Source organism: Epinephelus fuscoguttatus, linkage group LG13, assembly GCF_011397635.1.
Source record: "Epinephelus fuscoguttatus linkage group LG13, E.fuscoguttatus.final_Chr_v1".
NCBI classification, from domain to species: domain Eukaryota; kingdom Metazoa; phylum Chordata; class Actinopteri; order Perciformes; family Serranidae; genus Epinephelus; species Epinephelus fuscoguttatus.
Genome location: NC_064764.1, coordinates 40,955,380 through 40,979,252, shown reverse-complemented (window position 1 = coordinate 40,979,252; position 23,873 = coordinate 40,955,380). Strand labels below are relative to the sequence as shown.

General features: G+C 39.7%; 3 protein-coding genes across 7 annotated transcripts in view; 1 reads left to right on the top strand and 2 right to left on the bottom strand.

The window, feature by feature from the left end:
• Window positions 1-1,118: 1,118 nt before the first annotated feature.
• Window positions 1,119-6,966, bottom strand: LOC125900137 (uncharacterized protein C2orf80-like). Its single transcript, XM_049594934.1, has 9 exons — window positions 6,853-6,966; window positions 5,670-5,746; window positions 5,506-5,587; window positions 4,376-4,458; window positions 3,342-3,432; window positions 3,062-3,139; window positions 2,847-2,934; window positions 1,454-1,557; window positions 1,119-1,203 (listed from the first exon to the last, which is right to left on the bottom strand). Exons 2-9 carry the CDS (start codon window positions 5,708-5,710, stop codon window positions 1,135-1,137), a joined length of 636 nt encoding a protein of 211 aa, XP_049450891.1. The 5' UTR covers window positions 5,711-5,746; window positions 6,853-6,966; the 3' UTR covers window positions 1,119-1,134.
• Window positions 6,392-15,297, bottom strand: sgo2 (shugoshin 2). Of its 3 annotated transcripts, none has more exons than XM_049594931.1 (9): window positions 15,160-15,297; window positions 14,183-14,312; window positions 13,881-14,056; window positions 13,666-13,740; window positions 11,856-11,929; window positions 11,587-11,738; window positions 9,456-11,468; window positions 7,523-7,637; window positions 6,392-7,415 (listed from the first exon to the last, which is right to left on the bottom strand). In XM_049594931.1, exons 2-9 carry the CDS (start codon window positions 14,265-14,267, stop codon window positions 7,289-7,291), a joined length of 2,817 nt encoding a protein of 938 aa, XP_049450888.1. In that variant the 5' UTR covers window positions 14,268-14,312; window positions 15,160-15,297; the 3' UTR covers window positions 6,392-7,288. The 3 variants fall into 3 exon arrangements, with proteins under 3 accessions (XP_049450888.1, XP_049450889.1, XP_049450890.1); XM_049594932.1 differs by having other exon boundaries at window positions 7,523-7,634; XM_049594933.1 differs by having other exon boundaries at window positions 7,523-7,592.
• An 873-nt stretch (window positions 15,298-16,170) lies between these two features.
• The window catches only part of pikfyve (phosphoinositide kinase, FYVE finger containing), a 34,948-nt gene continuing 27,245 nt past the window's right edge, over window positions 16,171-23,873 (top strand). For 2 of the 3 annotated variants that reach the window (XM_049594153.1, XM_049594152.1), the window contains exons 1-3: window positions 16,846-16,926; window positions 19,142-19,341; window positions 22,729-22,896. In XM_049594153.1, coding sequence (XP_049450110.1) covers window positions 16,883-16,926; window positions 19,142-19,341; window positions 22,729-22,896 — 412 coding nt within the window. In that variant the 5' untranslated portion in view covers window positions 16,846-16,882. Of the gene's footprint in view, window positions 16,313-16,845; window positions 16,927-19,141; window positions 19,342-22,728; window positions 22,897-23,873 lie in introns of those variants that run through there. The other variant, XM_049594154.1, reaches the window with a different exon arrangement.

The following is a 23,873-nucleotide window of genomic DNA, read 5'->3' as shown; positions in this document are numbered from 1 at the left end:
AGAAATGTATTTTTGTCTGTTACTAGGTTTTGGCCTTGTTTATGTGTGTAAAACGGTTGAAAAATCTTAACTTTGAATAATTAGGGACTCTCTTTTTAAGGTGCACATAACAATCCAGAAAGGGGAAACCACAGTGAAGTGGAGGAGTTTTGTGGAGGATCAAAGGCAGATGAGGAAGGAAGGGGCACTATTGTTAATATGTCGATATAATAATGTATTTGCTATGCTCCAGAATCTTCAGTATTTCAGTGTAGACTGTGATAGGTATTTAATTTTTTTTTTCTGTTTTCAGTTTCATGATATGTTTGATTTCTTTTTTTTCTCTGCAGATCTCCCTGATGTGTGATGTAACAACTGCACACAATAAAATATTTCAAACCATTTCAGTATTTCACAGCCTTTGTTTCAAATTCCCACAACAAAAGTGAGCACTGGACACCCAAGACCAGACACTTCCTATTATATGTTGTAGCGGGTTTGATCAATGCAGTGCAAGTTTTTGGCGTGCTAGTCAGAGCAGTCTGATGAATATTAAGAAATAAAGAACTAAAATAGTTGGATCAAACCATACAGAACAACCAGCAAACAATAATGATGCAGAACAGCACCCAGGCATAAATCAACAATTACATCTTGGTATTTTTATTCAGGTGTAATAAAATTTTAAAACTGTAAACTGTAGTAAAGCATTAAAAGTCCAACTTCTTTCAAACAGTGGTGTTTGGGTGAGATGCTGATTTAGTTGTAGTTATACAACCGTCCAGTAGGGGACGAAAAACAAGGGGTCTAGAACTGCAGGTCCAGAACTGTGGGTCTGAATCTGCAGTCTCCGGGTCTGCAGAGACATACTATTGGTTTTTATTCCAACTGAGCACCTGCCCTGCAAAATGTCTGTGCACGGCACTGCTAGTAACTGAAACTGTCGTATAAACGTAGTGAAATAAAAAGTACAATACTTGTTTATGAAATGTAGAGTACAAATGTAAAGTGTCAGAAAATGTCTTTATTGAATCAGTTTGATGACTGAAGTTTAAAGATGGTCAGAGTGACAGTGTAGAGCGAGAAGCTCCAGCAGTCAGACACTTTACTCCTCAATAAAATACTGTAGATATAAAGTCTATCATGGGGTTGACGTCAGTCGCGCAGAGACTCCAGTGAGCCCTCATAGTGCTCAGTTCTCTCCTCTCTGCAGCCATTGCTGTCCTGAGAGAGACACAGAGGAGAGGAGGCATTAAAGAAACATGATGTCTGTTCATCCACAGGGGGGCAGCAGAGGCCTGTCTCACACATGCAAAGCTCTGAAATCTGTCATGGCTTTTATCACAAAGGAAACCAGATTTAGTCTCATCCTGTTTTCCCATTGTTGTTCAGATTTTCCTCTGAAATATTCTGGATTAAAATAATATTAACGATTAATACTGCAGACAGGAGGAGGCTGCCTGTGGCTACTCACACTGAGGAAGGAGTGAGACGAGGAGGAAGACGTTGATGCTGACGCTCGTCCAGGCGGTGCACTCACCTTCGCCCTCTCAGACAGCCATCTTTTCAACTTTTGATCTGTGAGACATGACTTTAAATTAATGTACACATGTATGACATCAGTGGTTCCAACAGAGGTCCAGTTTATCTGCTGTTTCCAAAGCTTTGAAGCACATCGAGTTGTAAAGTTGCTGCTCAGCTCCTCAGCTTTAATTTTTTCTGATTTTCTTTCACTATTGTACACAACGTGTCTTGAGGTGTTGGATTTAATGTTAATCATTTTGTTCTTTCTTTGCAAAGCTTACACCACACACACAAACACAGACAAAGAGACAAAGATATTTAAAAATAAATAAATAAATAAAACCACTATCTTACTATATAATGATGAAAACTCTGTGTGTGTGTCTGTTCCACGTTTTTCTCCTCACTGACGTGGTCAATCTACTGTACTTTCAATAAAGCAATCGTACTATCAAATTCACAATAGCTCTGTCTGAATATATTGCTCTTCTTAAAGGAGCTATATGTAAGAAATCTAAAACAAATAGTCGTAAAATCCTCCTAACATGTCACAGAGACTAAGGAATAATGTTCATACAACATACTGATCTCACCGACAACAACAGTACAGCCAGAATATTCACATTTAAAACGGTCCGCAAATCATGTTTATGTTTTGAATTTGTGTTTTGGCCTGTTGCGCCACCCACCACCGTCTACCAGTCACACAGTCAGTAGAGTCTCAGCATCAGTTACAGTTACGACTGAGCTACAGCAGCACGGCAAGCAGCATTAGCAGTGTCCCAGTACATAGCATTAGCAGCCGGCTCCTCCTCAGCTGTATCCCGGCAGCAGCATTAGCAGTGTCCTGGTACATAGCATTAGCAGCCGGCTCCTCCTCAGCTGTATCCCGGCAGCAGCGTTAGCAGCAGAGAAGCCGGACTTGCTCGAACGGTCCGCTGGAAAACTGAAGATCAAGGAAGCGATGATACGGCCCTGCCACGGCAGCCGCCCGTGGGCAAACAAATCAGTCAGCCTCGAATCTGTAGGGGAGGGGGGCAGACACGACTCGCGGCAGTATTTTGAATTTGAGTGCAGTAACCGTTTTGGCCACATTCTTACATACAGCGCCTTTAATGGGTTCAGTTGACTATTTAATCTGCAATTTCCTATGACCTGTATCCCAAACACACACCATGTGAAACTGTACGTGGGCAACTGTGCACTCAGTGGGTATGGACTAGTTATTTTAAACTGTGGATTCGTGCCTCATCTGTGAGTCTCTCAGACACACTCAGCCCAACCCATTTCAGAAGGCACCATCACACACCAGATAACACCAGACAACATGTCTACACACTTACTGTGCTTCTTGGAGTGGTGCACAGCCTTGTAAGAGCCAAGCATGGCGAAGGGATGGTAGGACAGAGTGAAGGGGTACACAATCATGCCCTGCGGTTAAAAAAAGTTCCTATTACCAAAATGACGTACTACAAATATGTACCAAAAAATTAAGACACATACTGTGTCTGTTACATCTGAGTATGAGACTAAAGTTTGAGCCAGGATGCTCGGATACCTTGGACTGCTGGTTGGGATACAAAGCAGCTGGTTTACACCTGTACAGAGCCAAGATCTCCTCCACTGGGAGGCTGTTCTGAAACAAAGAAACACTGCAGAGGTTAGAAACAAGCAACTAAAAAACAATCCTCCATTTCACTTCCAGATTCTCATGTTTGACTTCCCCAGCTGAGCCCATACCCAAATACAGATGCTCCTTCTTTGGCCTTAGGTAACTCAAACTTAACTGGGTCATCAGGCTTTAATCAAAGCTGCATTCTAGTACCGATGACACCTACCATGATTATCCCAGCGAAGGACGACAGGATCATGGCCTCCCGCTCTAAGCGGTTTGGGTACTTGGCACTTCCTGCGCTGCTTGTTGTTCCGCTGTGGTAAAGAGGAAAGTTTCATTTAGAGCAACTCCACAGCCAAAGAACCCAGATGAGTATTTCTACCCAGGTCAGGGGCCTCCAGGAGATGGTCACCTGCCACAGGTCAGCCATCATCCCTCTCAGTGTCTAAATATAAACCTGTCAAGTGCTGTTTAACCTCTTACATTTTTAATGTCACCTTGTTTCCTCACACAGTGTGACAGCACAGCTAGTTCCAACACAAGTGACACCATTCTGACACTTAGAGACACAAATGAACCCAGTCACCAGAACAAATGTACGTCTCTGCAAACCATGGATATGTTTGAGTAGTACGTTTTATAAGAAGCTTTATGCCACTTTACATTTCAGGTTTCATTTTTATGTCGTGACAGCTCTGTGGGAACATGTGGTTATGTTTAGGCACAAAAACAACTTGGATCAGGTTTGGACAGATCATGTTTGGCTGCTACAAACACATCTGGAAATGTCCGGTCCATTCGTTAAAAAGGACTAGATTTGTTGTTTGCTGGTGATCACAGTGATCTGCTGCTGTCACATCTAGGTCTCACGCCGTCCACCATCCTCTCCACCTCCTGATGAGAACTCAACTCATATACATGTAATCAGAGCTACGTCATGTTAGAAATGTTGATATGATGGAGCTTTAACTATGTTTTGCTGCAAATACTTTTGTACTTTTACTACAGTAAAATCTTGACATGATTTGTTGTTGAAAAGTGGCCCCTAGGTGGCGACTCAATAATAATAATTATATAATAATATAATTATTCTGCATGAGTAACTTTACTTGTAGAACTGTTTTGATGGCAACACCTGTGAACTTTAAGATAATGAGATTTTGAATGCAGGATATTTACGTATAACACTGTACTACTTTTACTATAACAACAGATTCAAGTTTGTCTTCCACCTCTACTAAAAGACAAGTAGCTTACATGATGTCTCTGTCCAGCATGTCCCGTCCCTCTTCTCTGTCCAGCCACCACAGGGCAACACTGATGGCCAGGTCATAGTGAGCCTGGAACATTAGTTACAAAAATTATTTTGTTTGTACACCTCTGCTGCTTCACTGTGTCATCTATCCACTGATGTTCACAGTTTCAGGTCCAGTGTGGAGCATTCAGAGGCCTCCGTTGTCAGAAATAAGATATAACATTCATGACTTTCATGAGCTTAGAATGAGAGCTTATATCTACATATGGAGTGGGTCCACAGAGTCCGCTATGTTTCTAGCCCATAAAGCACAAACCAAACATCGGTTCTCGACAGGGTAATTCACATTTTTTGCGTTGGCCACTGTAGTTCCCGTCACACTTTGCACAAAGGAGAAGTCTCAGTTGGTTGTGATCTGCAACCTGACCACTAGATGTCACTAAACCCTTCACACTAGACCTTTAACACCGACTCATCGTAGCTCCAGAGCAGGGGCGTAAATACAGAGTGTGGTCGCAGGGCCCGTAAGGTGGGGGCCCATAGAGAGAACAATGTGTTGGGTGGAGAATGAGCCCTTATGAGTTATTGCCACCTTTGAAATATGTGTTCAAAGAAGAACTGTCATTAAATTAAAAACAGGCCATTTGCCAGGATGATGACTGGAGGTTCCCACGCCTTCTTGAACATCAAATTCAAGGACTCAGCACGGCATCTATCTGCACGTCTGTCCATCCTGAGAGAGGGATCCTTCCTCAGTTGCTTTTCCTAATGTTTCCACCACTTTTTCGCCCCATTAAAGACATATATCAGATTAGATTAGAATAAAGTTGAATCTAATCTAATCTAATATATGCCCTTCAAAAAGGGAAACGTCTCCACCAACGTCTATCACACAATTATATGCTTATTCAAAATAACCTTGGAATTGTTAAATTAAAAGAATAATTTCTAATTTTCTTTGGTATTTTTTTGTGATACAGATATGCAACGATGATTGCAGTGTGTTAATGTTATCCACTGTCAGGTCTCTGATCATGTGACAAGATGATAGATGCACGATAGCGTGCACTAAAGGGCCTTTCATGACTACCTTACGCCACTGCTCTAGACACAAACTATCTCATGTTGTTACCAGGTCATCCAGCATCGTGGAGGTCCCCTTCCCTTTTGGATCAAAAGAATTTTCTCTGAGTTTCTGTCCAATGTAATCACCACTGTTCAGATCAGAGAGAAAAATCAATGAGTTGTGATTGTAATGTGTTTTTTTTTCCCAACAGGCTGCAGATATTCACTCACATAAGAGCCTGAACGTCTCTTTTCAGCTGCCGTGCCTCCATTTTCTGAATGAATCTCTTTTTTTAAATGTAGGACCCCTGAAAAAAAAAAAAGAACATCTTAATATTTTCTGACTTCTTAAATACAATATCACATTTAATACTAGGATTTTACTCCTTCTTGAACATCAAATCAAGGACCTGACACGGAATCTATTGCATGTCTGTCCGCCCTGAGAGAGGGATCCCTCCTCAGTTGCTCTTCCTGAGGCTTCCACCACTTTTTTGCCCCATTAAAAGTTTTTTTTGGGGAGTTTTTCCTGATCAGCTGTGAGGGTCCAAAGGATGGAGGGATGTCGTATGCTGTAAAGCCCTCTGAGGCAAATTGTGATTTGTGATATTGAGCTTTATATATATATTTTATCTTTATTTCAAACATAGATAAAACAAAAAACAAAATGTAGGTGATCAATAAGGTAATCAGTCATACTAGAAAAACAAAAAACAAACAAAAAATCAATCATAGTAACAGAGGTAAATATTTAGCGTTAGAAAAGGAGTAGGTAGAAGTGATGCACTTATCTTGACCTACCCCTTATTTCAAGTAATGTTGCTACAGATAAATATAGATTCAGAGATGCATAATAGTATGCATACATACATAATCAAAGAAATACAATCACAAATGCGAGTTGGAATACAATAAGGTTGAACTGAATAGTTTGAGACACTGATCAGGGTTAGTTCAATTTTTTATTCTTGTACAAAATATATAAATTCAAGCACTTTCAATCACCTGTCTCTTTATCTTTTTGTAACTTTCAAGGCCATGATTTTTTCCCTTTAAATTCACGAACTTTAAAGGATTTCAAAGACCTGTGGGGACCCTGTGAGTAACAGGCAAATCCAGTAAAAACAAATGCACCGGTGGGAAGGAAGGCTACTTTCACACACCATAACAAAACTAAACAATACAGGGGTTGATTTACTGCTGCGACAGACAGGACATGAACCTGACACTGTGTTGTTCCCACATGGAGAGTTACCAACAAATATGTCAACTGTCCAGTAAAACAAGTCCACTTTAAAAACTCAAGTGCAAGTGCTGAATCCATCTCTTCTGTGCAGACATAAATTTTAATGTGCAGAGAAATAAAGAACAGTTAGTAGTATATTTTATAAAGATCCAACATTCAAGTACTCACCACACAACTCTGTCTCACAGCAGTCAACACACTCACAGACCTTCAGTTCACATGATGATACATAATCCTACACATGGTTGGCTGCAGTGACGCTACGTGGTAACCTTTCTGGGCAACACAAGCCTTTGACAGCGATGTGGAACAGACGTCTCAGGTGAACAGCCTGGGATGAATCATTCATGACCAACCCCCCGTCAATCTCTCATACCATTACCAACCACACACAGTGAATGAGAGCAGCAGTGGTTATCAGAACAGGTTAGTTTCAGTGTTTGTGATGTGAAAGGTGAATCCTGCAGAGGAACACACACATATGTCTGCTTTAATCTGCAAAACATGGCTGCCGGAAAACATGTTTGTGTCTTTGCATGCCTTTATTAAGAAACCAACTTAAAATAAATCAAGATAAAAGAAAAGAAAAAGAATAATCAGTCCATCAAAACGGATGATCCAGTTTGGGGGTCACTGCAGTTTTCTTCTGCTTCTTCTTTTTCTTGTTGTCCTTGAACACTGGAGAACTCAGAAACTCGCTGTCGGTGAATTTATCTCCACGCCTCATTTTGCTGTTGCAGAAGAAAAAAAAAAAGAACCAATTATTTCCTGCTGTTTTCCGGTATAATCAGGACTGAAACAGTGTCGTAGGTACAGATGATGAACACGATGTCCTCACCTGTTGAGGGACGGCTCCTTATAGCTGATGGCAGCTTTTCGTCTCCTGGTTCTGCCTCCGTTCTCACTGTCTGGGGTTGTAATGGTGTTGGTCAGTGACGTTAACACTCTTCCTGCTGTAACACAATAAATCTGATTCAGTTAATAAAGGAATAAAGACTGAAAACACATTTACAGAGACACTAACTGCAGGTTTCTCTTTACTACAACACAAAAACTAGAAATAAAATCAGCCATTCCAACACTTAAGTGTCAGTTCACTTACATTATAAGACAACGTGCTCACTTACATGTTTGGGTATCCAGCTGTGCTGATTTTTTTTGCCATTTTAGAATATATATCTCTCTGAGATTTCTGCCTTGACAACCATTAAATGTGGGTAAATTTGATTCACTTCACATCTGGTTCTCACAGCACTGAACAGTGGTATTTAATAAAAAAATCAACAGCCACATCTGTTACTCTGAATAACACACAGTCCATCCTGTCAACCTCTTTAAACTGTGTGTTAAAATAAATCCCTTCACTTCCTTTTTATTGCCGTGGAAGCAGAAATGTCTCAAAAACTGAGTTTACTACAAGTACTTTATTTTTTTCTTCCACTGAAATGTGATCATTAAAAACTGTCAAGTACCAACAGCTGACTGTGAATGTCTGGTCAGATTTGTAATCTTGTGTCCTTAGTCTCTGATTAGATAGTTCCTGATTTAGGTCAAAATGTTCCCAATTTTAGACCTTAATTTATTTTATCATTATTATTATTATTATTTTTTTTTTTTACAATGTTCTGGTCTCCACACATTTAACATTTAGAATTTTAGCAGCTTTCTTTAATGAATAAAAGGGTTTTTGAGGATGTGGGAGCTATTTGTTGTCAGTATTTACTAAGGGTGGGGAAAAAATCAATATAGCAAAGTAACGTTATATTTTTGTGTGTTAATATCGTATCCTCACACAGTGCCAAGTATTGATATTTTTATTATATAAATTATTAACTACTAGAATAATAAAATCAATTGCTTTTTCAGTCCACTTCAGATATTTTGCTGAAACCAAAATGTCTGAAGTGAGATGAACAGTGGACATAATTTACAGTTTAAAAAAAAGGTAATATATTACAATACATTTTTTGCAATACTCAGCACATCGAACATATTTAAGCTCGCAATAATATTGTACCAGTATGGTGACAATATCATATCGTGGAGCCTCTGGAGATCCCCACCCCTAATATTTAGCTGTTTTTTTTTAAAAAAAAAATCAATAATAGGTAGTGTTGTTTGATTATAGATGTTTGCTATATTAAGATTAGATTTTTGACAGTATTGTCTTTTGCTGGTTATTTCCTTAGTTTGATTATTATTATTTTATGTTGGATATTAAGGTTGTAATGTAGTTTCAAAATCACCTAACTTCATTACTTGATGTTGTCACTGCAGAACTATGGAAGCGTGATGATTTTCCTTAAAAATAAATAAATTAAATAAAATTGTTTTTCTGTATTAACGAGATTTTTATCTCAGAATTATGTAAAAAGTTTCCATTAAAGTTTTCTGCTCAGGTTCTGAATGTATGAGATTATTAGGCCTCCTCAGAATTACGACAAAAGCTTTTATGGAGAAAAAATTCTGCCTGTTTTTCTGAATAAGATAATAATCTTGTTCACGCAGAAAACAACAATTTACGGGATTATGTCGGTAATTCAGAAAAACAAGAACAGAATTTTTTCCATGAAGATTTCTCTCATAATTGTGAGATAATAATCTAATTGATTCAGAAAAACTGACTCACTCACTAACACTCTCAGGTGAATCCATAATGCTTCCATACAGAAAAACTGAACAAAGGGGACAATAGAAGACTTCGCAGAAGTCTGACTGTCTATCAAGACATTTAATAAGAGTAAAAAAAGACACATCAAAGGAAACCTCACCTGGAGAGGCTTCAGCTGTGACAGCAGCAGACTCCTCGATCACTGTCGCCCTGCTTGACGCCATCCTCCTGGGAGTGGCGAGTAAAGAGCCCACTTCAGTGTCGGCAACGCTGACATCCATGTCCAGCCATGGTGGCATCTCATCGGTCAGCAGGTTGCCTAGATTCTGATGAAGCCCCTCCTCACTGACGTCCATCGTGTGACTGTGTGACACACTGGATGTCCTCGTGTTATTTAGTGAAACACTGTCTTGAGTTTTCCGCCTGCAGACGACAAACGTCTCTCTTGGGTTTCTAGTTTCTGTGGGTGTCTGCAGCTTGGACGCCTTCCTACATCTTTTTGGATTCTGAGCCATCTTGGACTTTGACTCATATAAATGTTCAAAGATGTTGTGCTCTTCAGTGATGTCAGAGTGTGACTCTGCTACTTGTAAATCATCTAATTGTTTGTTTCTTTCAGTGCCATCAAAACCACAGAGAGGTGAGGCATCACCGTGGTCCTCCAGATAACCTGCTTCATCCTCAGATCTAACTCTTCTGTTGCTACGGGTGCTTTTATTCTTCTTTTTCCTGTCACTTAAATGATCAACACACTCGGCTTTCTTCTTACTGGATCGACTCGTTTCCTCTCTCCTGGCTTTTTTAGGTTTTTGAAACGCAGTTTCTAAAGTGCAGTCTTGGTCCAGCGGCAGTGCTTCATGGTTATCGTTGCTGCTCAAATCCTCCTGAGGGCTTCCTGAATCCAGGGTGGCGAGCCAGGGACGCTTACAGGAGCTCGGTGTCTGTGGGTTTGATTCTGATGGTTTCAAAGGGACATCCGTTGCTTCTGCCTCACAGGTGGAGGAACCTGTAGGAGACATTAAGTCCTGCTCTACAGCGCTCACTTCCACTGATGCACTGTTTGATAAGTTGCTGTCCCTGGTAACTGAGACGACAAATGTCCCTCTGCACCTCGACTTCTGACCAGAGTTTGTCTTCAGTTTGCTCTGTGGTGTTTTGCCCACATGCTCCGACTCTGGATGTGTGACCTCATCTGCACAAAACAGGAACTCTTCAGGTGGTTCTTGGTCTCTGCATGCTTCATATATTCCCTTATCTCCCTCATCCACTTCGCTGTGGACCTGCTCCATGTTGGACGGACTGCTCCCACTTTCATGCGACAGCGGAGACAAATTGACAAACGTTTTCCTGCTGACTGAAGACATGTTCCTGCTCTTAGTCCTCCTGCATGTGATTTTGGACCGTGCCTCTTCTGCTGTATCGTTCTCTCGTGGTGATTTTACACCTTTGCCGGATTTTGAGAATTTATTTTCAGGATCCATGAAATAATCGTCCAGATCCTGCGTCTCACGGGACTCTGTCTTTGACTTGGTATGGTCACGGGATACAACTTTGTCCTTTGCTGTTTTCTGATGGTTGCTAGCTACAGACTTGTTAAATTTCGGGATACGTGAGGTGAGGACACTCCCACTCTTTATTTTGGGTGCCTGAATAACCTCAGTAACCTCTGGGTGTGTAACATCATCTAGCACACTGCTTTCTGTCTGTAACAAAGTGTCAGCAGGAGAAACTTCAGAGTTCTTCACTTGTGGATTTTCAGCCTCACTTGACCCACAGGCTTGTTCCTTATTCTTCTTACCCTTCGGCTTGCCAGAGCGGCCTGTTTTTTTGGCCTTGGTTTCCACGGTGACTATCTCAGCAGCATTACTTAGTGTCATTTCCATAGTTGTATTCAGAAGCACAGTCTTCTCATGTTTGTTCCTATGTTCTGGTTCCACGACTGAGCTGCTCGGAAGGTGAACGTCACTGGAAACAGATGGCTCGGGTCTTTCACACATGCTCTCAGCTGAGGAGGTTTGACTGTTCTGAAGCAGGGGGATTGAATTCATGTCAAAACCAGACTGAGAGAACATCATCGACAGCCTCTCTACTTCTTCCCTGAGTCTGCTGGACGGACAGGATGCTCCTGCCAGGGGGGCTTGTAAGAGCTGGCTCGATCGCCTTTTCTCTGCATCTGTGAAAAATAAACAAATAACTAATTTCCTGGGAATTCTACGTCAATATCTCAGGGCAGTGAATAACAAATATGATGACGTATGATGAGTAACACAAAAAATTCTAAAGCTCCCTACCACTGCAAATATCAGTGGCCTTTTGGGGTCTGTTCTGAGTGTTGAAGACATCTGCACCAAATTTTATTTCAGGCAAGTCTGCTGGTTCTTTTTCAAGGGGACACATCAAACGCCCTGCAACGTCTGGTTGAGGAGGTAACTGATCTGTTAGACTGATAATGGGAGTTAGAGAGGGGAAAGGGGGAGCGAGACAAAGACAAAGATGTCACTCACAGGTACCTAAAACCAAGTTCATGGCACTTATCAATCTGTATACAGTATTTACTTACCTTCCCACTACAAGATGTTCTGTGTCAATGTCACCAGATGAGGTCTCGTTGTCTGCAGATAGTCTGGGAAGATCCTGCAGGTAATAAATACAGTCACAATCGTAGATGATAGTTGGATTTCCATTCAAATGTAGTGCAAAATTTAACAGGATCTTAAGAAAATCTGCAAATCAAAGTGCAAATTTAGCTGGTTTGTCAAGACAAGCAGTGGGTGGCACTAATTCTCCAGTCAGAAGTCTGCAGTAGATGGTGCAACGAGTTGATGTAATTAAATGATCGCCTGTCAAACCTCAAATGAAGGAAAACAATGAATGTAGACGAACAGAGAGCACATTGGAAAATTAAAATAGAAAGTTTTGAACACCTATTATTACAGCTGTGTGCTCTTGGAAAAGTTATGTTTATGTTCTAGGCGTAACTTTTTACTTTATGTTCAGTATGATTTGATGTTGCCAGGTATTTTCTACCACTATCTTTCAGTCTTGTGAATATGTGTGAATGTGGTAAGACTGCAGTCTGACTTTTACAACCTGTGTGAAATGATTAACACAAAAACCAGTGTGAAAATGAGGTGTTAGACTTTGAAGATATCCCATTCTCATATGCTGCTCATATTGCTTTAAAACAACATGCTGCAGATAACTACTGTGCCCTGCTTTTCATTACAGCAAATGAATATTGATAATAAATATCAAAAGCAGGCCGGTCCTTATTAGCAACAAGAAAAGAACTACACACGAGCATTTACACAAAGCTGCCATCACTTCTGTTCTCAAATATGACGCATCTGTTCATCAGACCAGGTGCCTGACTCTTCACGTGACATAATTAATATATGATAATCATATTATTTTGCATCAAACAAAGTGAATGAATTACAAAGGACTTTAAAACTTTAGAGTGTGATCCCACTGGATGAATTAATAATAATAATAATAATAATTCCAATCTTTAATTTTGGACTTTTCTTTTTGGATGCCAGTGTTGTTTGTATGCATTTGCTTGTGTGTGATTGGCTCTGTTATGTGTGTTTCCTCTCCTCTGTAACCAGTTCAAAAGAGATCTTGTAACAATGAGATCACCTGGTTAAACAAAGCTTACATACATATTTATGCCTCAGACGTCACAGAGGAGATGGGCAATCCTTCAATAAAATATTATCCCAAAACAATTTTTCTGTGAGCTATCATGGTCCACAGTTCTCATTTCCTTGGGACAAACATTTGTTTGACTTTTTGATGAATGAAATTGTCGATATTTCACTTAAATACTGTAAAATTTTCAAATCAAGATGTTGGATGTAATGTAATTTTTGTCTTTTCAAATTATTTTTTATGTTTATATAATACAGGTGACCATATGCATGTATATGTAGCTTTTGTGTTCAAACACTGGGTGGCGCATTAGCACAGGAAGTGCATATAGGTAAGCTCCAGGTCAGGAGCTGGAGGTGTGTGTGAAGGGGAAGCAAACAGTTTTTTGACTGTGTCAGTGTGGCACCGTGGCAGCTTGGCAGCGTTACCTGTGATAATATGGACTAAGCTGTTTTTTCCTACCTGTGCTAAGGTAAGCAAGTGCACCGACTGCATATTGGACACTGGTTTATTGTGTTGCCCAGAACACGTGTCCGAACAAGTTCTCCCCGTTTACCCCTCAGTGGCTTAAATAAATGTATGCGTTCTTGATTGAAAGACTACGCAAGATGATGCGGTGCTATTTTTGAGTATAACTTTGATCATATCCACCCTCTACATCTCAAACTTGCCATACGAAACAAAAGTTGTTAATACGTCTTGAGAGGAATCCTTACACTGTCAGGGAACAGGTCAGCCACCATGTCCAGGTGCTGCAGCGTGCTGCTGTGGAGGGTTTTCAAGATGACCAGCTGTGAGAGAAAAACAGCATCGGCTCAAACAACAATTCTGAGATAGTTTGTGAAAAACAAATATTTAATATGATCAGAAATTGTGGTCTTGATGTCAGCTACTGTCACGCTACATAAATCTGAGCAAATAACAAACCTACCAGTTTCCTGTGCTTGTATTTCTTGGTGGCCAACTCGAAGCACAGAGCCTCCACTTGTTTCTGAAGGTACACCACGTGCATCTCCAGCTGCCTGCTCCTCTCCTTCTGGGCCTCCAAAGCCAGAGCTAAGGCCTTGTTGTTGGTCTTCAAAGAGACCTTGAAGAAGGAGGAGGTGTCTGGTGTGGTCAAGAAGAAACATCACAGTATTAATTTAACATATTCTCGTGGCATAATGCAGTTGTGCAACACAAACGCACATATATATATGTTTGTAAATGTGCTCAAATGAGGGACAGACTCACTGAGGATCTTATTTTTGATCTTTGACACTGCAGCTGACGTCTGCTTGGCAGGCTTTGAAGGCCTCATCGCACTCAAAGGTAACATGACTAGATGAATATGTAGAGCCGCACCAGTGATGAAATTAATAATCTGAAAGAAAACAAAACATGTTTGCTTTTGTACACTAACACTCACACGTGCAGCAGCGTGTGACAGTTGGCCAACACTGCTTCTGATGAGTGATGTGCGGTGGTGGAAGAAGTATTCAGATCCTTTAGTGAAGTAAAAGTACTATTAGCTCACAGTGAAAATTCTGAACCACACGTAGGAGTTCTGTATTCAAAGTCTCTCAGATTAAAAGTTATGAAAGTAAATTAAAACCAAATCTGGAGCTACACTGCCTTCAGTGGACGGGAGCAGGGTAAAGAACTGTAACGTAAAAAGTAACTAAAGCTGTCAGACAAATGTAGTGGAGTAAAAAGAACAATATTTCCCTTTTGAGATGTAGTAACGTTAAAGTAGAAGTACACAGCTGCATAAAATGTTAATAGTCCAGTAGAGAACATGTACCTGAAATTTGGACAGTAGCGTTACTGTACTTACAGCTAATATTAGTTACACTCCTCTAAATACGTCTAGTTACACACATTATCCACATAATGCCTAAGTTACTGATCTAAACGACAACCCGAACGTTACATTTGAACAATAAACATTAAGTTAGCTTAATGTTAACGTAACTTAACCAACGGTGATGACCGTTTGCTACGTTAACGTTACCCGACCAACACTTTTCCCATCAGCAGCTTAACATGTTAAAGCGACGGTTTGTAATTGAATTTGCTAACAAACTCAAAAAAACTGCGTATTTCCTCGTCCTAACGTTAACTGTACCTGACGTTAACTTTAGCGTTAGCTAGCTTAACATATAAATGGTAAACCTGCTAACATGATGCTCACCCGGTGTAACGTAACTCTTAATTTAAACAAAACTTACCGATATTAAACGTAAACCAGTGGCAGATATTTGTTTGTCACTTGCAAACAAATATCCTCGTTAAATGATCAAATTACGCTCATGATGGCCGTAATAATTCATCGTTAAATTCACCTCAGGAAACGCTGCTGATTTCATTTAAACATAAACAAGAAGTCCGCGATTTCTCTGCGCATGCGCCTGAAGGCGTGTCATAGATGCTCGGGTCCAATCAGAAGCGAGATTACGCGAGCGTAAATTGAGTTTAGAGTAGATTTTATTTTTATTCTTTTATTCTTTTTTTAATTTTTATTTTTTTAATTCTCATTTTTTACTCTAAATCTTTTTCTTATTTTTATTCTTATTCCTGTGTTTTTATTCATATTTTTATTTTTGTTTTTAATCTTATTTTTATTTCTATTTTTATTCTTACTGTTATTCTTATTTTTATTGTAATTTTTATTCTATCTTTATTTTTTATTCTTAGTCTTGTCCTTAATTTTATTCTTATTCTTATTATTCTTACTGTTATCCTTATTTTCATTCTATTCTATTTTTCTCATTCTTATTTTAATTACATCTTTTATTCTAATTCTTGCCCTTATTCTTATCATTTTTATTCTTATTATTCTTATTCTTACTGTTATCTTATTTATTCTATTTTTTCTCATTTTTATTTTTTTATTCTAATTCTTGTCCTTATTTTTATTTTTTAATTTCTATCATTATTCCATTTTTTATTCTTATTCTGATTTTTTTATTCTTGTTTTTGGGGGGGTATCCATGAATAAAGAATAAGAATTGTAAAAGAAACATAAAAAAGTCGACACATCTTTCTTGCAGTCCTGCTAGAGTTCAGGGCTTACTGTTCCTCCACTTGCTACAATGAACATGGTATTTACCCATAAGAAGATTATATTTATTATGTCAACATCCCTGCAGCACCACTGTGTCCAGATTTCATCCTGTCATGAGAACAGAATGTCTCAATCGAGTTCTCTGTGTTCGACCTCTTCTGCCTTTTCTCCCGATCACAACAGTTGCATTGAGCGCAGGTCTCGATTCGTCAGGGCTGCTCGTGTACGGTGCTCGGCTCCTTCTGCCAGATCTTTTTACAGATGTCTTCGAGGTCGGACTGCTTCAAACATTGATGTCAGATTCACACAGTGAACGGGTAATTCTCATTTCTCGCTGTCACGGCGGTTCAGTCATAGTTCATGCGTCATTTCTTCCAACAATGAGGGTGTTGCAGCTAACCGGCTAGCTAGCTTAGGAGGCTAACGCTAGCTAGCTCGGCTAAACACTTTGTGTTTCAGGGAGCTGCTGCTAATAAAATACACATTCATTATAATCTGCATTAATGTGGCTGTAACTGCTGCATCTAACAAACACGCTGACAAGTTAGATAAATCAGTGGAAGTGGAATTAGCTGGCAGAGTCTACATTTGAGTGCTAGCTAACAAGCCAGTTTCAGGCTAAGTTTAAGTCAACCTGTTAAAATATTAAAACTCTGCAGGGTCGTAATCTGTCAGCAGACAAGCAGCGCGTCCAAGTGACAGTGACCGCTATCTTGTGTACATTAGCCGTGTGTGATAAAGCTGTGTGATAAGGCTGGAGGGCTTGGTCCTGTCAAATGACCAGGGGGTTACAGTAGTCATGCTCCGGCCTGTTATGATCACATGATGAGGTGGGGAATGTGATGCTGCCTGCTACTTCTGCTTTCTTCCCCTTCTCATGATCTAACATGGCATGCATAACGAACACAAACTCTGTAGCTTTCTTCAAAGGGTAAGTCTACAGTTGATTTGAGGGGGTTTCCCCGTTTTTACACTGTTATTAAATGAACAAGGCAAGACATGAAGGTTTTGGTGATAGCTGTGGGGCAGCGCTGTCAGCCGTCTGTAACTAATCAATCATCCGTTCATATCCTGAGTTCATCTGTTGGGCAGCCCAGCAGTGGTACAGTGGTAAAAAATGCTCTTAAAAGTTAAACTCTGGCACTGAATTATAAGTCCCTTTTACTAGCCTGCTGTAGTTCTCAATTAGCAGTTCATTTTTCATTTTTTGTCAAAATCATAGCGGAGCACTTCCACTTAAGCCTCATGGATAGTGATTTTGTTTCAGTATCACAGGTATCGTCAATACCGGTTTATGGCGACACCCCAGGTCTAAACCTTAAATGTTCTTAAAAATAATTGTAAAATATTCAAATAATTCCACAATAGTGTTTTCACTACACGTTTATCGTGGGCAAAAGAGTTCACGTCACGATAATGATATGGTGATATCTATGGGAAATTTGAAATAAAAAATGCCAGCGGTCAAACTATACAAAAAAGAGCAATTGCTTTAATGAATAGTGAACATTTTCAAATATCACTAATATTTCTAAATTTATCGTCAATACCAGTATATCGCAACACCCCTAGTCCAAACCTCAAAACTTTTAAAAATTAATTTCATTTGTTAAAATAATTACAATATAAAGCTGGAGCCAGGAAATCTGTTTGCATAAAAAACTTCTGTTAATCAGCAATCAGTTATTTAACTCATCATATCAGCTCTGCTTATGTGTATTGTCAGGAACAGTAGTAGTTTAATTTGTGACAAAACGTCATGTTTTATCAGCTCTTTATGTGTTTTGTACGAAAAAGATTTGATTTGTAAAGTAGTGAAAGCCATTTAATAAATGTAGTGGAGTAAAAAGTACGATATCTCCTTTGAATCTCAGTGGAGTAGCAATAGAGAGGAGCAGGGAAAGAAATAACTCAGGTAAAGTGCAAGTACACTTAACGTATCTGCACTTAAGTACAGTATTTTAATAAATGTGCTATATTCCACTATTTTAATCCAGTGAGCTGATATTACATGGTTTAAATTTTGACTGTAGCAGCAGAATGATTCAAAAACATTTCAATACAAACTAAAATCTGTTTCCTGTTGAGGGAAAACAGAAAACTTCAGAATCATTAGAACAAGTGTCAAAACAACAGCTCCCTTTTTAATCAGACAGATGTCTTGTCCAGCTAACACCTGATGTTTTAGAAATGTTATTATGGAAAACCTGAAAGGCTTCACAGCAGGTTGCACATTTTGACTTCCTGTTTATGAGCTGGTGGTATTGTATCACAGGGTTTTTACAGCTCATTGGACACTGCTGTGATGACTATCACAGCAGTGTCCCTGGGTGAGCTTATAAAGCTGAAATACCTGTTGTTATGCTTATATCACTGGTGCTGTTTCGTGATTAAAGCTGCCTGCTGTTGCATTTCATAAGTATAAGGTTGAGTTGAGTCTGGTGTATTAACATCCTGTCAGATCCACAGAGATACAAGAGGGCTGAGTGCTTTGGTGAGAAAGTGGTTTATTGTGGTGCTGATTTGACTGAACATGATTTTGATGCTCTGATTAACTGTCACTGAATGTCAGAACAAATCACTGAAAGTCAGTTATCAACATTAGGAAATCAGACATGTTTTATTGCAGAGTAACTTTGCATCCACAGGGATTTGACTTGGTGATTTGATGCATAACATTAAACGTGGTGCAACACTGTAAAGACATGATACAAAATAAAAAGAAAGTAAAGTGTACAGTGGTGCAGGAATGTGCAAATTGTTGTCCAGGGGGTGTAAAAGTTCACAGTTTAATACAGGTACAAAAATATGTGTCAGAGGAGTGATAGTAATGATGGTAGGATGTGTGTTAATGTAATGTATCATGTCAGGAGTGTGTCCGGATCAGAGTCAGTGACATACACTATGTTATAAACAAACAGCAATGAGTAGTTTCTGTGTATAAAGCAGGTTAGATAAGAGAAACTTCATGCTGATGATGATGATGATGATGATGGTGTGAAAACGAGCAAATGAAAACACAGCAGCTGCTGATATTTTTTATCACCATAACTGATGTGATTGCAGAGCTAAAGAGTCCTTACACCACCTAAGAAAATTTGATCAGTTACATGAGGTTAAGCAATAAACATATTTTGCATCTGTAGCAGGAGCAGCAGTGATATGGCTGCTGATGACAAGTCCTCGTCTTCATCCTCAACGGACTGGAGTGTCGAGCCGCCTGTCACCTCGCCCGCCAGCCCCTCACACCTGACGCACTTCAAACCACTGACCCCGGAGCAGGATGAGCCCCCCCTCCGCTCCGCATACAGCTCCTTTGTCAACCTGTTTCGTTTCAACAACAAAGGTCAGGACTGCCCGTCCACACAAACACACACATGAAAACATGTAGATGTAGTTATGGATGTCCATCCATCCATCCATCCATCCATCCATCCATTTTCATCCACTTATCCGGGGCCAGGTCTCGGGGGCAGCAGGCTGAGCAAGGCACCCCAGACATCCCTCTCCTCAGTAATTCTTTCCAGCTCCTCCTGGGGGAGGAGCTGGATTTTTTTACCAATGGATTTTTTTACCAATGATAAGAAGCCGTGACCAAATGGTGCTCAAGATATATATAATGCCAATCAGCCAGATGGGGGCATTTTAATTAAGGCCGAATTTTTTTCTTCTTTGAAAGGCGTATGTTGAACTGACTTGAAATTTTACACACGTCCTGCTCAATGTTCACTACAAAAAGCCTCAAGGACCATTCAGGTCTGCTTTACTAGATTTTCCATTTTGAATTTTTTGAAAAACACATTTTCGACTTCTCTGATGTTTTTACATACAAACATAATCAAACTCTGTGGACTTTTTTAACCAAGCCATTAAAGCATGTTTCCAAAATGTTTCTGCAGTTGCGTGGCCTGGTAGAGATTTGGACGATAATGAATGAGCATCTGTCCAATCATCATAAAACCTGTTGGTAATCTTTAATGCAGGCGTCCTAAACTTTTAAAGGTCTTGATCCTACCCAGCTTACAGGCTTTAAAAGGTCCATGCCGGACCTTTGAACCCCAGAACAGCCACTTATGGCTGTATTATTATCAATGTTTTGTTGCACTGCAGCTCCTACTTGCCCCACTTTTGTGACGTATAGATGATACAGTTCAGGGGTCTTCAAATTCTGATACTGCGTCAACATTGCGATAACTGCAACCCCAACACTTGGTCTCCCCATGTATCTGTAAATGAATGAACAGAGGAGACTGACAGTGTTCCAGAAATATAAGAACCATGTTAATGGGACGTTCTGAGCCTCATGTACAACATGAAAAAAGTAACATCAATGGATTTTGTCTGTTATTATTCTTTGGCTTACTTCTAGTTGCGGCATAACCTCTGATGCTCTGAGTTTTGGAGCTACACTCACTACACTCCATGGGTACATTCCTTTCCGTAATGTACCCATGGATGTACAGAGAAATATCACTGGATAACTCTGATGATCAGAAAACCTACAAACATGTGATTCTCAGGCAGGTCTTCGTGTTGCATCTTTTTTCCATTATTTCTAAGTGTCTTTATGGGTGTTTATCGGAAAATATCCTGGTATTCTCAGGAACTGTGAGTAACATTGAAACTAAAACGTGTATCACGTCTGTGTCGTAAGACTGGACAAAGTAATGACTGAGAGTTAAACCAGAGTTGTCTCTACATGAGCTTTAGCTTTTGTGCAGAACAAAGACTGCAGATTTTGTTCCACACTCGCATTAAAACAAGTTTATGAAAGGATCTCTTCTCAGTCAGTGTGGACAGGAGGAATGATTACAGCCACCAGTAACTCTGTCACTGTCAAACCTCTCCTTTATTCACATAAAGTCTTCAGAAGCTCACTATTGACTTACTCTTTGCATAGGGAAGGGCATTTTGCTCAAACATACTGTAACTGTATTTTATTACACAAACAAGTTAAGACAGGTGGCACCCAGGAATCATGAGTGAACTTCATATAATACCAATGCAGCGTTTCTTAAATTCAAAGTCAAAGTTTTACACAAACCAGCAGTGAAGATCGAGGTTTGTTGTCATGACTTCATTTAGGGGGAAAATAGGACCAGACAGGAGGCAATATATCATAAAACAAAAAATATGTTTTTGACTTTAATTTCTGTTCCTTAAAAGTTGGTGAAAAATGACCACAGACAGTGTTTTTCAAACTGAGTCATGTTATTAAATCAAAGGTCAGTGTTGTATTTGTTCCATCTTGTTATGAGACGGCTCAGTGATTTATAAACTGTTCCAAAGTTCCGATGTGGTGTAAAACACATGAAACATTACTGAGCTGGGTTTCACTGCACTTTACAGAAGTCGGGGTAATTAAGGAGAGTCTTGTGAGGTCATGTGATTGAAATAGTCGTCCAGGAAGCAGTGAGCACATGACTGGTGTGATCATGGTCCCACCTCTGAAGCTCTCTGACCGACACTCCTCCCTCTCTGTGGCAGCTCGGGCCTCACACTGACATCTTACAGATGAGATTAAAGGAGCAGTGCTGCACTTTATTCTAGTTACATTAGAGCAGATAGAAAATGTGTCCATAAAGGATATCATGTCACATTTTACTGTGCGGTATAACTTAATTTAAACTCTTTGATTGAATGATTTGGACTGCAGCTAACACTGAACTGTTTTTATCCTCAGTTGATCTTTCTTATTGTTTTTAGCATCAAAAATGTTTTTAAAAAAGATGAGTAAATGAACTTCCATCACATACTAAATGCTTTTTTGTCAAAATGCCCAGTTAATTAGCAGTAATGATAAAAATAATAATTATATCATGAAGCAGAAAGATTTGAGAAGCCATTACAAGCAAACATTTGTATTCTTTATTCTCCAAAGACCTCAACGTTCTAAGAAAAAAGCACAGTGTTGAAGAGATATACGATAAGAACAGGCTCACACGTGTTCTGAGAATTCAACAGAAGTGCACTGCTCAATAAAGCCATCACAAAGACACAACAAAAACCGTTGTATCAGCATGTGTTTACTGCTCCTCACCAGCCCCTTACTAATCTCCTACTCGGACAACCACCATCTTTGAACTCAGCCTTTATTTGATCTCATCTTCACATCTCCAGAGTTTTGCGACTGCATCTTGCACAGTTGTGACACTATCAGCCTGACAAAATCTATGCACAGACAGACAGAAATATAAAGCCCTGGCAAAATACTCCAAACTGCTTTTATGGCAGTTTCTGCTACACTCGGCGTCTCCAGGACCAAGACATGACACTCATGCAGACTTAGAAGGTGAAAGAAATACCTGTCCTGGTGCAAGGTGTGTGAGCGAAGCGAGCTGGGAACACAAGCGCAAACATGTTGGATGGAGCGCAGAGCTGGTTTTATTTTAAATTTGGAGAGTCGCCTTATGTCTCACCACATCCCATGCCAATTTTGCCCCAGTGCCAGTCACACCATGAGTTTGAAGCATGCAGGACCCAGAATGCAACTGGGTGCTGCTGTGAGCTCGACAATGACGTTTACAGAGTACTCTCTAAAGGAAACTGACCAAGCAGTGAGCAACTTAACTGAAGCGAGGTCAAATCTGAGTCGAGCAGGGAAGCAGAGGGAACGACATATCACATTAGCTTTAATTTGTTGAGGCTTTTTTATATCTTAACCACATTTTCTTCTTTACTTTATCTCACTAATGTGTGTGTGTGTTTGTGTGTATGGTATGTGTGTGTTTAGAGGAGGGACGTCCTCCCTCGACGGTTCCAGAGAAGCCAGATGTGCCGTCCCCTTCTCCTCAGTCAGAGAGGAGGAGCTGGTCCTCCAGTCCGACCCACTCTCAGTACGGTTCCAGGACACACCGGAAACAGCACCCAGACCACCTCAGACGCACCTCCACTGCCTCTGGTAAGACACACACACACACACACACACACACACAGATGTTGCTATTTGAAGCTTGAGTGTGTTTGATCAGACAGAAAAGTTGTCTTCAGTAAGAAACAGGTTGAAGAAACTCTCATTATACAGCATCTCTGGTGCTGTTTTTCATGCTTCAACAGCTTTTCCAGCTGTTGGGGTGAGGTGTTCTCCAGAATTCTTCAGAATCAGTGATTAATTAATCCTTCTAAATGTTTAAAGCTCTTAAAGTAAACTTATATGTATCTCTTTATATCTGGATTGAATTATTGACATCTTAGTTTTAGTTTAAAAGTCAGTTAGTATTTGCTATTTTCCTTCTGCTGGCAGATCATATCGGATGATCAATCTGAGGACAATTATTCAATTCCATCTGATATTAATAATGTCTCTGACATCATTATGAAATCAGGTTGTTTACTCTCTTTTGCGTCACATTTGTTGATTACATTATCTGGAATGTGAAACTCCTCTGTGAGTTGATTGAAAGCCTCTGTGCTGTGGCGAGTGCACTAATCAGAGTTCACTGATAACACCGTGGACCATGTCTGTTATTAAACTACAGCTCCCTAACTTGCTCTCTGAAAAATAATTAGTTTGTTTCATATTTAACTTTTTTAAATTTTAGATTTAAAGCTGCACTTTGGGACAGATGTGTTTTATTCATGCACTTTATTCTGAAGTTCAGTATTCAGTATCTTTTTGTTGAATATATATTTTTAACATCCAGGTCAGGTATTTGGTAAAAAGACACTTTCATTAGTTTCATTAGAAGTTTGCTTAAAGAAACAATCTCTCCAACTTTAATTATACAGTCGGAACAGGGTCACAAATGGAGGTGTGCGCCTCTTTTAAATCATCTAGTCTAAACAACATAAAGCCTGTCTTCAGAGAGACAACGTCTTATAACCTCTCTGGTACGGTCAGGTGCTGACAAAGCAAAGTAAAGTAAAGGACAGGATCAG